Source organism: Pseudoliparis swirei, chromosome 9 (assembly GCF_029220125.1).
Source record: "Pseudoliparis swirei isolate HS2019 ecotype Mariana Trench chromosome 9, NWPU_hadal_v1, whole genome shotgun sequence".
Lineage (NCBI taxonomy): Eukaryota > Metazoa > Chordata > Actinopteri > Perciformes > Liparidae > Pseudoliparis > Pseudoliparis swirei.
The window spans coordinates 3,322,639-3,336,437 of record NC_079396.1 but is presented as its reverse complement, the minus strand read 5'-3'; the positions used below and the strand labels follow the sequence as shown (position 1 = coordinate 3,336,437).

The window sequence follows — 13,799 nt, the reverse complement described above, 5'->3', positions numbered from 1 at the left end:
GGTCAACATCTTCTTTTTACCATAGCGCGGTCAATTTCTATCCAATTGGCATGCAACTAATGCCACAATGTTCATAATTCAATGCCCAATCTTGTGATATGTGAAGGTATGCGCTCTACCGAGTGCCCATTTTAGTTGTATTATTTAACCCTATTCATATTGAAAACACATTCAACAATGGGCTGTAAAATATCAGAATATGTACGGCACCGACTTCAAACTGGAACAGCGCTCCAGAGGGTGAAGGCTAAAGAGCGTGTGCCAGATCGGTCCCTGGCGTGTTTACCCAGCATTACCCAGGAGGCCATCTGTTTCCCAGCAGCACCATATGGGGGACCGTCAACACGCCGCTGGACTGAGCGACGGAGAGCTGCCCCGTTGGAGGAGGGGCGAGAACAAGACGCTCAACGCGGCGCCATGTTCATCCCTCTGCTGAGGAGGAGAGTGCGCTTGCCAAGATCTGAGACAGGAAGTGAGGACCCACGGCGGTCCCAAGTAACAGGAAGTGAGGTCTAAAGTGACAGGAAGTGAGGACACACTGCGGTCTCAAGTGACAGGAAGTGAGGACACACTGTGGTCTAAAGTGACAGGAAGTGAGGACACACTGCGGTCCCAAGTGACAGGAAGTGAGGACACACTGCGGTCTCAAGTGACAGGAAGTGAGGACACACTGTGGTCCCAAGTGACAGGAAGTGAGGACACACTGCGGTCCCAAGTGACAGGAAGTGAGGACACACTGCGGTCCCAAGTGACAGGAAGTGAGGTCTAAAGTGACAGGAAGTGAGGACACACTGTGGTCCCAAGTGACAGGAAGTGAGGACACACTGTGGTCCCAAGTGACAGGAAGTGAGGACACACTGCGGTCCCAAGTGACAGGAAGTGAGGTCTAAAGTGACAGGAAGTGAGGACACACTGTGGTCCCAAGTGACAGGAAGTGAGGACACACTGCGGTCCCAAGTGACAGGAAGTGAGGACACACTGCGGTCCCAAGTGACCTATTAACTGGACAGTTTCCAGAGAAGTCCAGACCTTAATCAATCAGACTTATCAGCATGTTGTCCCGAGGTATTGAACTGTTCTTGTACAGAATGTACTGGAAAAGTTACGAGTCTAAACAACCTGTTTGGTAGTTTTGACTCCGAGCCCCGCCCCTCGCTGAGGCTCCGCCCTCGTGGTTTCCGTACCTTAAACATCTGCTTGACCTTCTGTCGCGGCAGGTTGACGTTGAGCTTGTGCAGCAGCTGCATCACCTCGCCGATGCCCAGGCTGCCGTCCCCGTTCTTGTCCGCCTCGGTGAAGGTCTGCTTCAGCCACGTGACGACAAGCCGGGTTAAGGAAAGGCGGCGTGAAGACTCGAGACGGTTTCACTCGGTGGTTAGAGCACGGAGGAGTCTGTACAGAGGCAGGCAAACGCAGCCCATCACGCTTTTAAATTAAACTCTTCACAGATTTTAGCCCCGTGTAACGTTGAAGATGAAACGGACATTCTCTACAGGAAGTTGTGACCTTAACCTTTTAAAGCTTTTTTTGGCCTCTGCTCGGAAAATTGGAAACCCAAACTAAAAAGGCTGCATCTCTGCAACCACTAGGGCTACTTTCACCATTTTTACATTTTTACCTTTTAAAACATCTTTTGTTGATGTTTACAAATCAGTCTATTTGTTACTGGGTAAGAGTAAATGAAGAAGGCTCACATAAAACAAAAATTTCAGGTCTGAATTGAAAAAAAGCACTTCCAGGATGATTATACGTTTGGAATGAGGCAGTTGAAAGGTTTAAAACTCTCACAAATCATATTAACATATGTTACCATTCTCTTCGCCAAGTTCGAATCCAAAAAAGTGAAGCACAACAAAGTTAGAGGTTTTAGTACAAAAACTTCTCTAAAATGTGTCAAAGCGGCCGTTTTGTTTAAACAACCCGCCAGCTCATCAACTCAGCTGTCCAACTGAAGGATATTGGTCTCTGGTGCGCTGCCTCTTGGCCAGGCTGTCCTCGTCGCTGATGCCCGCCATCAGATACTTGAGGCCGGTGATCCAGGTGCGCGCCTCCTCCCCGTTGCCGGACACCAGGTCCAGGGACTCCATGTGCTCTCCGTAGTACAGGCTGAAGCAGCAGTTGGGATCGAAGCTGCCCTCCGAGTAGCGCTGGAAGATCTCAGACTGCTTCCCTTCACGCACCTCGCGGACCGAGTCGACGGAGACTGTCGGAGAGAAAAGCAAAGCAGGGTGTCGGCCGTGACAAAGTTAAACCACTTCAGGACTTGACCATTAGTTCAATGCACGACAAAGAGAAATAATGTACATTCAGCTTCCATCTCGTCGTCAATCCTCAGAGACAAAACATTTGCTTCGATAAAGATGATGGCCAATAAGGTCACCCTTGGTGCCATTCTGACACCTCATGACTACTTCGGCTTCTGATAATTAACGTACATCTTTAACGCTAATACGTGTGTAATGAGTGGCTGATAACACAGGTTAAGTTCTCTTAAACTGTGTTGAGTGGATGGACACACACACACACACACACACACACACTGAAGCAAACGTATCCTTCTGCAGTCTCTGGCATTCTATTGGTTTTTTAGAATTCCGCCCTCTGGCCAAGATGGAGTGAATTGATTGTTGTGGGCATAGAGACTTTAATGAGGCTTCATGATACGCCGGATTAAAAACAGTCAACTCGCCGAGAGAGAGCGCTCCGTTTATTCAGGTGCACCATTCATGAGATGGTAATGACATTTCACGGGACGCCGCCGCCTCGAGGCATTCATTAGTTTCCCTCCCGTGAGCACTTCGGCTTCTCGTTCAGCCGGCGAGGTATTTTGGAACTTCTGCTCGGGTTCAATCACGAATAAAAGACCCACGTCCGGAGGAGGTGTGCGTTTCCCTCCTGGTATCTGCTAGATGAAGATAACCACGACAGCTACTCGCTGTGGGACGAGGACGTCGGGTGATCTACGCACATTTACGCAAATACAACTTAACATAATAAGAAGTTCTTCCATGTGCTTAACCTAGAACTCCAAAAGCCCCAGATTCTGGGAGCTGATGCCGAAAATGCAGATTTTGTCAAATTTGGTATGAAACGTCATCAACATTGACCTTCATGTAAATCTTCACTCGCTGGCTCTTCTTTTATTATTGCCGCTAGAAAACCGCCAAATGCCGGCCAACGTTAGCTCAACTCAAACCGTGGACTGTCCTAATAAATCAGGTACGTTCAAATTAATTGAGACTTAATTTAAAAACACAAACTAACACTAAAGCTGCGTTCACACCAGAGGAGTTGTGAACATAACAGTCGCAACGCTTTACTCGTGTGAGTTTACGCGCTTGACTATTTGTGGCTTTTCGCGTCACTCGCGCCTTAGAGGGGGCGGGGCTTAACTGTGTCCTTACTCCGTGGAAACAGTCATCATTTCCTTCATTTACCACGGAAGAACTAACCACTAGTTCTGCTTTATACTTGTTGTGGATCTCTAATTCGCGTTATTCTTCAGTGACAAGAGACCTGTCAAGGTGCCAAATGAGGGGCACGCACACACACACACACACACACACACACACACACACACACACACACACACACACACACACACACACACACACACACACACACACACACACACACACACACACACACACACACACACACACACACACACACACACACACACACACACACACACACACACACACAATCGTCCTCTCGACTACGAGTCACTTTGCATCTCCAGCTGCGGCGCAGAGAAGACGCATCGCTCCGACTTGGATCAGATGTGCGTGGCATCTGGATTAATCGCTCTCGGAGAGGAATGTCTCCGCTACGCTGTGATAAAGCAGCTCGGTGTCTTGGTGCGCGATTCTTGCACCTTCCGCCAAAAAAAGTTCCTCGTTTGTTTGTGAAAACATTCTTTGGCAATAAACCTGTTTCTGATTCTCTTCTGATTCTTAAACACAAACACACACAAACACACAAAAGCAAAACAACGGCGTTTCTCAGAAAAAAGTCTGGATTGCAGCGTTTGTGTTTCACCTTTTACTCATTCGACCGTAAGAGGTTTAAGATGAAGGATAAAATCGGAGAGTGGGTTTCAGCTTATTTGCAGAAAGCCCCCCCCCCCCCCTCACCTCCCTGTCATTTTCATTTAAGTGGCCAGTGCATGTAAGACACTGTTTGGGCAGATTGAAGCTGATGAATAATTAAGTCGACTTAAGAAGCTTATTAAATCCTGGGCTAGAGAGGAGGGAGAGGAACAGGAAACTGAGCCCTTAAGTCCCCATGTGACCCCCCCCCCCCCACCCCTATCCTCAAACACAGCGGGAAACTGTTTGGTTCTTATTGCACACGTAACACAGAGAAGAGGGAATGTGTTGGAGAAAGTATGAGTAGAGTAGCAGCTCCATCACACCAACAACGCCGGCTCAGTGCAGCATTGAGTGAGTGTTTACCTGTGATGAGCTCGCACCACAACACAGGTAGATTAATAACAGCAGCGCGCTGACATCGGTTTAGCGGCGTTGGGATGCATCACCTCAGCGAGGGCACGTTCTCCTCCATCAACAGGTCACCGCCATCATTTGGATAAAAGGCAGATTATTGTGCACTAAAAGCCTCAGAAATAAATGTGACCCGTGTGTTTTCACTTTGACAAGATAATAGCCTCCGACTGAAAGAGTTGCTGAATCCCTAAACTTCTTTACGGTTTATTTAATTAATACGTGTTGGCACACGTCATTAAATGTAAGACGTCCGTCTGGTTAGCAGAGGCGGGAGCAGTCACTGAGCATGTGACCATCTTCCTTGAGACACGTTGCATTGTTGAAGGCACCGCTGGGTGAAGCGTCTTTGGAGATATGCTTGTGAGAGACATTTTTGTCACTTTGTTGGACCTCCCACCAGTAGGGGGCGGAGGGCCACTGTCAATTAAGACAGGAGCCAATGTAATCGGGGGAGCACTAGGACCCAGGTGTTGCTAGATTGGCAGGAGCACATGTTTTTTTTGGGAGAACAGGTGACAATGTGTTTTGATTTCTTGCATTTTTTTGGAATAAACCAATGGTTTTGGACCAGGAACGTCTATTTACCTTCGCATTGAAAATGCGGAAGGTTATGTTTTGATCGCCGTGTATTTATTTATTTGTATGTGTGCGTGTTTGCGTGTTATTCGCATAAGTCAAAAAGTATTAAACCGAATCACATGAAATCCGGTGGGATGATTGGATATTATCCGGGGACCATTTGATTCGATTTTGGGATCGATCGGGTCAAAGGTCAATGTCAAGGTCATGAAAAGGTCAAAATCTTATTTTTACCATAGCACGGTCAATTGTTATCCAATTGGCATGCAACTAATGCCTAAATGTTCAGAATTCAATGCCCAATCTTGTGATATGCGAAGGTATGCGCTCTACCGAATGCCCGTTCTAGTTTGGTTTGTGTTGGAGGCCACACAACTTTATGAATAAATAACCTTTCACATTACAAACGTTATGGCACGCATCAAAATTAAACCCCCAAACAACCACGGTGATCTTTCTTGATGAGGCGTCACTGCAATGCTCTTAGGGTTGCCCGGCAACGCCGACCAAGCCCTTTGCCCGTCACGAATGGCTTTCCCGTGAGTTTGAACCATGAACACATTTGGATCAAACGGGAGCAAAGAGCCGTCCGTTATGCCGTTTCCCCGAAGAAGACACTCACTCTTGGCCTTTTCATTCTTGCGCGACGGCCTCCAGCGGATGCAGGACTTGTGTTCGTCTAGGAAGAAGAAGCGCACCAGTCCCTTGGAGCCGCCGCGGAGCTTCACCATCTGGGTCCCCATCTGCATGGAGCTCATGCATTTCTCCACTGGAGGCAAGAAGAAGGGGAAAAAAAGCCAGTTAGAAGAAAACAACTTAGAAGGGTTGGAAAGCTGTCAAGAGGGAAAGAAAACCCGCCGGAGTGTGACGTGCAACTGAAAAAAATAGAAAATAAATAGGATGACAGACAAAACATGCCCGTCCCGTGGGAGGAGGCAGAGATGGATGATCGCGAGAGGCAATTCCTCCAAACCTTTTCGTGCGGGAAACCGAGCCAACTCGGCACACACGTTCTCTCCGAAAAATAAGGTTATGGCAGATGACTTTCAACGCTTTCTGCTGCTGAACACAAGTTACTCAGCAGGTCAGTCGTCCAACGCAGCCTGGAGGAAAGGTTTCGGGTAAAGTTGAAATTAAAGCTGCTGTTTAACAACACTGCGAGGACCTGGTGGGCGTATTGTGGGTGTAAGTTCGGCGGTGTCAGAGTTGGTGCAATTTGAAGAAAACTAAAACGATTTTTTTCTTCATCGTTTGAGTTCTCTCCACTTCTAGCCGGTAGGATGTGGCTTCCATGGAGGTTTATACTGCAGAGAAAACAAACAAAAAAGGCAACAGAGAGAAGAACCAACCACCCAAATACGACTCGTGGTTTGGAGGTTTCAGTTTTGATGAGGCTAAATTGCAAAGAAAGTTCAAATTAAACACTAAGAAAGAGAATTGGATCATATCTTGACCCAGTTGACCTGAACGCAACATGCAAAGCCGTGTGGGGGGACCGGCAGTGACGGATTGACTTCACGGAGCATTGATTGTGCCCAGCTGTGGCGAGCCCCACTTCAGGGTATTGTTAGTGTAGTTCAGTTTCGTTCTGCTATCCAACTCAAAGTAAATAAGCAAAGTGCACGTATCTATAAATCCCCCAATGGAAGGATGACACCACAACCAACAGCAGACTGGTGTCACGCAGTGCGCTCTGTAGCGCTCAATAGATCCAGAGGGATATTCAGAGCATCTTTGAAATCCAATTACTAAATATGTCAAGACGCATTTGGGTCCGATACCACAGAGATGTGGGAACACAGCAGTGCTTAAACTCCACAGGAGCAGAGTGCAGATTGTGCCCGTCAACATTTAGCTCGGAGACTTCAGCCCCGGGTTCTGAGAGTTAGGATGAGCGTCGGTGTGTTGCTTCTGAGCTCATTGTGGGATGGACATGGGGTCCTGACCATTTCTACAACATTTCCAAATCTGCAATCTTGCAAGCAAGTGCTGGGTCAGCCGTCTTCCCTCGAGCTCCCTTTCCTGTCATCATCAATTCCTATTTAGGTAAAGTGCAAAGCACATCAATGTAAATGATGTCGTTATAGACGGACGTGTATTGTTGTCAGTCGGACATCTTTTTGGTAACCCTTCAAATGCAAATGCATCTCAGATATGCCCCATCATGTGATTCTTTCTGCCACTGAGCTGTATCGGCTCATACAGACCGTTGTACAAGGCTCCAAACGCTTCGTCCCCAAAAAGTATTTCAACCGTCCCAAAGTCAGTGCAAACAGTCAAAAAAACCTTGAAATCTATCTTTAACTTTGTGGTTATTGACATCTAGATAACATCTGCATAAAAACACACAATTCAAAAAATAGAACAGATTGTATTCTGTAGCTTTTTAGAAAGCTAGAAGCTAAAATGACTAAAAGCATTAATGCTGATCATCCATTCGTATATTCACTACGGATCGTCTCCTACGCTCCATTACACCACTTCAGTTAAGTGGGAAATAATGGACCTGTACTTGTACAGCACTTTTCTAGTCTCCGGACCACAAAGCACTTTAACATGACATCATATGGGAGGAGCTACGGTTCCACCAGCACATCAGGACTAACCAACATTCACACACGGTAGACACAGCAACGGGAGCACATTGGGGTTAAGCCTCTCGCACAAGGACACATCGATATGGGCGAGCGGAGGCGGGGATCGAACCGCCGATCCTCTGAAGGACGACGCTGCTCACCACTGAGCCACAGTGTGAATGGGGAATGATATTTAATGGGCAATCGTAAAATGATGGTTGTGCATGTAGAGCCATGGCCTGACTGGGCTTCTGTACTACCAGCGTACATTTGGCGCTCCTGTTCACCGGCAGACACACAAAGGACAGAAACCATGCCGGCGCCCACAGACTGACTCTTGGTCACAGGGTGCCTTTTGATCCCACCTCTGGATCACTCGGCCTCACACATGCCGAGCTGGGCGACCCAGTTTGGTTGTAGGCAATGTTCTCTGGTTCACGACACACTTAGATTCCCCTGTTTGACCACAGGAGCCTTCCCCATGGACGAGGAACCTTCTGAGGAACGCAATCGACTAGAAACCTTTTGTGTAACTGGTTCAACTAGAGACCTTTTGAGGAACTTCTTGGACTAGAGACCTTTTGAAGAACTCGGACTAGAGACCTTTTGAGGAACTCGGACAAGAGACCTTTTGAGGAACTCGGACTAGAGACCTTTTGAAGAACTCGGACTAGAGACCTTTTGAAGAACTCGGACTAGAGACCTTTTGAAGAACTCGGACTAGAGACCTTTTGAAGAACTCGGACTAGAGACCTTTTGAGGAACTCGGACTAGAGACCTTTTGAAGAACTCGGACTAGAGACCTTTTGAGGAACTCGGACCAGAGACCTTTTGAAGAACTCGGACTAGAGACCTTTTGAGGAACTCGGACTAGAGACCTTTTGAGGAACTCAGACTAGAGACCTTTTGAAGAACTCGGACTAGAGACCTTTTGAGGAACTCGGACTAGAGACCTTTTGAAGAACTCGGACTAGAGACCTTTTGAGGAACTCGGACTAGAGACCCTTTGAAGAACTCGGACAAGAGACCTTTTGAGGAACTCGGACTAGAGACCTTTTGAAGAACTCGGACTAGAGACCTTTTGAGGAACTCTTTGAACTAGAAAGCTGTTTAGGAACTCGGACTAGAAAGCTTTTGAGGAACTTGTTGGACTAGTAACGCTTTTGAGGAACTTGTTGAACTAGAGACCTTTTGAGGAACTCTTTGAACTAGAAAGCGGTTTCGGAACTCGTTGGACTAGAAAGCTTTTGAGGAACTTGTTGGACTAGTAACGCTTTTGAGGAACTTGTTAGACAAGGAACCCTTTGAGGAACTTGTTGAACTAGGAAGCCTTGAAGGAACTCATTGCTTCCCGACCAGAGGGATCAGGGTCTGAGGTTCAGAGGACACCTAACGTCAACTGTAACACTATCATGGTGTGTTCAGATGTCATCTTGGAAAGGTTTTGGGCGAGAAAAATTATATAAAATGTTATATTTTTCTAAAAATAAAAATTAGAATGAGGGGGAGATGTGAGTTACCGTGATAAACGACCTATAGTGATAACAGATCACTATATTCTCCATGAGCCATGACACAAAACACCTGAACAAGGCAATCAAGCCAATTCAGTGACAGATTAGTTATGTTTGGAGGTGAATACCAACTGTGTTGACTCTTGCTGCACCGTACACTACGCACCATGGCTGCGTGGACCAGCTTTCTATTGATTTCCAGGGAAGGCCTGCTCAATGCACCGCGTCGGAAAACCAGAGTGAAACGAGCTGCTGTCAGATGTTGATGACGAGCATCCAGAGTCTGCAGAGCCGTCCTCCCGTCAAAGACCACCTCCACATGCGCCGCTCGACAACCATCACACAGCCTCAGCTGCGCTCACGTCCATGACATTAAGAGGAGGCTGTCGGGACGCCCCACTGTCTCGGCTAAGTGGAGGCAACAGCACAACACACTGGGGTTTTGTGGTCGGCTTTGAACACAACGTACTCGCATAAGAAGAGGAGGAGGAGGAGGAGGAGGAGGCTCAAACCCCCCTGCCAGTGGAGTAGAAGGAGAACGTGTCAGCTCAGGTGAGTGGGGAAACCCCCCCGTGGGAAGTCAACTAACCTTAAATATCCTACTGCGCTCACACAGGAGGAGGTGAAGCGTCTCATTGGACAGATGGGACTTCGCTGTGGCCCACTTTCTTTTTACACTGCGAGGCAATCAAAATCGGATGAAGCAACTAAAATATTGATTTGAATAAATGACGACTGTCACATGATATAAACGTCAATGCAAACTAGAAAACCTGTCATGCGGTATGGAGCCACCTCCACGCAACAAGACACTAGATAAAACATCTGAGGTTCAATGTAGGAGGACATCCTGGTGTTTTTGGCATACTGCTTTTGTAAAATGATAAAGAAAATTAGTATTTAGAGTACAGGAACACACTCATTGATTTTAATTGTAGTTTACGGGTTACCTCGTCCAGGTTTCCTCATTAGTTGGCTTCAAATCTAAAATCTTTTTCATAACTCGCCCTGAACTTTCTGGGAATCAAACTGGCGTTCCTCTGGCCGCCTTCCACCTCGACCGGAACGCGACCTCAACGTTGTCGGCCTTGAACCCTGGCGGGTTAGTCCCTTTATAGAAATAAACATAACATGTTTATAATCTGTAGAGCATCTCAACATTGTTTCCACTTTAATGTGAACGATTCTTTCGAGTCTCGGCTCCGTTTGGATTCAGCCTGCAGGTTCCCGTCATTTGGAAGACGGTCTGAAGACGTTTCGCGGCGACTAACGAGCAGAACGAACGCGTTTCTTCTGTGATGTCCCAAGTGTTCGACATTAACACAGTAATTAGACTCGTAATGAACAACGGAGACGCCCCGCTAACACCGGCGCTCCCTGTCGGGAAAAAGAAACTCTTCAGTCGAGGCTGATGATGTTTCACACACACACAACAGAATGATCCCATCTCTCACTGCTTATGCAGGAAACACCGGCGTCAGATTGATACTCTGACGGTCCGATAACACCCAAAGTGCATCGTAAGTCCTTAGCAGGAAAAAATATGTTTTTTTTTTTTTAAATGGCAGCACGACCAACACGAGAAGCATCTCCATTCTGTAAGTTGCGAAGAGTTCTTGTTATGAAGGCAGAGCCACCGTGGGAACAAAACAAAAAAATAGTAATAGTGCAGATAACAGACGGGGGGGACGCCGCTTAGACGCAGTTTAAGAGAACGAAGAGCGCAGCAGCAAAAGACCTCGGAGGCGAGGGAAGTGGAGCACGAGGCACCGTAGTGCCGTGGGCTCGTTGCCGTGGTTACAACATCAGACTCTGACATGGAGGAGATGCCCGCCGGAACGTCGACCGGGCCGACTCGGGCTCGACTAACGAGAGCGCGAGGGGCCTCGTCGAGAGAGGCGACGACCGGTCGGCGGACCTCCGAGCGGAGGAGGGACCGTTTTAACACCGGCTCGTTTCCACGGACGATGTTTTCAGCGCCTCGTCGACCCGATGTTTTAAAATGGCGTGCGGCTACAAGGCGACTGGACGGGTCAAACAGTTGAAAGTCTTTCAGCAAAAACATAAATGCTGATTTGATGAAAGTAAATCTCCATGTATCTGGTCTAAAAGCAGAGGCGTCAGGCGGGCGGGTGTCACCTCAGTGACTCGACAGGGTCACCATGCAGCAGGCGGCTGCTGTCAGGGCGCCAGGTTAAGCCAGAGGGATTGTCTGGAGGCCATATGTTGTAGCCCCCCCCCCCCCACACACACACACACACAGTTCAGTCCGTGGTGCAGATGGCCGTTTAGCCTGAAGTCAAAGCGGCGACCTCGACCGACCGGGCCGTGAAGGTTAAACACGAGGAGACGCTTTGACGGTCGGGGGAATAAATGGCGGGTACTGCAGAGACGCCCTCGAGCAAGGCACTGCACCTGTGACGGCGCAATTAGACACTTTTTTTTCCTTCCCATTCATACAAAATAAAAAAAAGGTTTTAAAAAATCTTTGGATTTCTTCAAGCGTCAAAGTTGTCAATTAATTTGCACGTCAACAGATGTGCAGGTTTTTTTTACGTACATTCCCCGTGAATAAAATGCATCGACCAATCACGGAATACACACCGCGCGACTGTTTATCAGTGGGAACTTAAATTCACTCAGTGAACTCAATAAAATAGAATCTCGTATCTTAGCGTAGACAGTTTACCTCAGGCTGCTCTGGGTCGAGAGGTCTGCGTCCATTTCATTTAAAAAGTGCCCGTACAAATAGTTTTGAGGTAAATTATTCACAGTTGAGTACAGCTCACATGTTTCTATCAATATTAAGGCCTTGAGGTCGAAGTTATCCGCAGCACTTTTACAGGAAAGCGAGCTGGTCGTCCAACATTTGTGATTTTGTTGCATCTTACACAATGAAGATTGTTAGAAGATAGAAACATTTGGGCTTTTTTGTCAGAGATGACACTAATAAGAGCTTCTTCACTCCTCTAATCCACATTTTATTCAGTGATGATCCGACAGCTTAATAATAACAGTTGTCAGATGAAGGTTTAAGGCACTTTTCACTTTCTCTAAATAAAACCCTCAGACCCTAACCCATCCAGCCGGTGGGACTCTGCTCAGAGCTTACCCACGAAGCCGAGCCTCCACTTGGAGAACGCCACGACGCCGACGCCGCCGATCCAGAGCAGCTCGTCCACGGCGTGGGACAGGAAGGCCGGCTGCCGGCTCTTATGCTCGACCGCCTCCGCCGGGGGGGAGAAAGCCCCCCTGGCCGGGGGGCCGGGCTTGTCTCCGGTGGCGGTGGAACACATCAGCGCCGAGGTCGCCGAGCCGAGGGGGAAAAAGCCGTTCTTCTTCTTGGACGTGTCCATTTAGAACAAGCGAGGAGGCGAGTTCCTCCGGGAGAAAACTAATGTACACATCCGGCTCAAAGTGCTCGGGAGTAAATTGAGAGAAAGCCAAGGGAAGAATTCCTCCGAGTCTCTGAATGGCATCAACAGTTGGTCAATAATCTTGTGACGCTGCGCCGCCATCTCCTCAATATCCCTCCATCTTAAAAGACCAAGGTTTTCAGAGTAAAAATTAGTCTTCGTCACTTCTTTTTTTCTTCTTCGGCGGATGGGCAGCTCACGCAAAGACCAGGTGGAAGAGCCGAGAAGACGCGGAAGCACAACACACACACACACACGGTAACCGTGCAACACGTGTTGGGCGGAGATCCTAAATCCCCACCAAGCAGTAATCCGGGCCGAGGAGATTTGAAACGCCATGAAAAGCCAGACGGGGGAGCAGGTGGGACGCGGCAGAGCCCTCGAGGAGACATGGCTTCGTTTACGCTCCAGGACCAATCAGAAGAGCCCGATGAGGTGTTTACATTTACCTGCAGCCCGGCTCCACGTGAAAGAAGTACGTCCTCATTTACCCTGAACTCACTCTTTAATTCGATTTATTCTATACAGCCCAATATCTCACTTTCCAGCCGGCTCATCAGTCATGATTGGAAACTGTAATTCATCCTTTCGGTGCATTTTAAATCAGTTAGATTAATCTCCCCGTGTGCTTAAAATACACAAAACACTATGTCTCCTTTTTAAGATTCATAAGCCTTCCCCGGCTGCTTAAAAAAAAAAAACTCCCATCACAACATCACCTCTGAAACAAAACTCTCGAGCTGGAGCGCGTGGCCTGCGGCGATGGAAAGGTTTCTCTGACGGGAGAAGATGCCAAGTACAACCAAATGCTGCATAATAAAAAGACAAAAAAGTTACAATTAACTGCCATGAAGTGAAAACATACTGAAAGGGTTAAACGACTCCGCGGTAGCGACCTGTCAATCAAAAGCTAGCCCCGCCCTCAACCACATTCTTGCTTTTTGGCGTATTTGGAAATTAGCATCATGCTGGATTCACGAATTCTTAAATCTAGAGATCGAAACCATCAACTCGTGTTTATAATATTTACTGAGGGAGTAAATCATGAGAGAAGTAGTCATTTTCTCCGAGAGGTCTGTATATATTTATTTTTTATTTTGAAGCAAATCCCAAATTAGCGAATGAATCAAGACAAATACAATAGTATGGGATAATCAAAATGTTGGAATAGTAAAGAGAAGATAATGCACGCTGTCCGCCACTGTT

The 13,799-nt window shown here is 47.4% G+C and overlaps 1 protein-coding gene across 2 annotated transcripts in view; it reads right to left on the bottom strand.

The window, feature by feature from the left end:
• The window catches only part of plch2a (phospholipase C, eta 2a), a 47,297-nt gene extending 34,456 nt beyond the window's left edge, over positions 1–12,841 (bottom strand). The window contains exons 1-4 of one of the 2 annotated variants that reach the window (XM_056422327.1): positions 12,290–12,841; positions 5,710–5,856; positions 1,960–2,203; positions 1,185–1,314 (exon numbers count right to left, since the gene is read on the bottom strand). In XM_056422327.1, the coding sequence (XP_056278302.1) occupies positions 1,185–1,314; positions 1,960–2,203; positions 5,710–5,856; positions 12,290–12,533 (765 nt within the window). In that variant the 5' untranslated portion in view covers positions 12,534–12,841. Of the gene's footprint in view, positions 1–1,184; positions 1,393–1,810; positions 1,931–1,959; positions 2,204–5,709; positions 5,857–12,289 lie in introns of those variants that run through there. The other variant, XM_056422326.1, reaches the window with a different exon arrangement.
• Between the last annotated feature and the right edge of the window lie 958 nt (positions 12,842–13,799).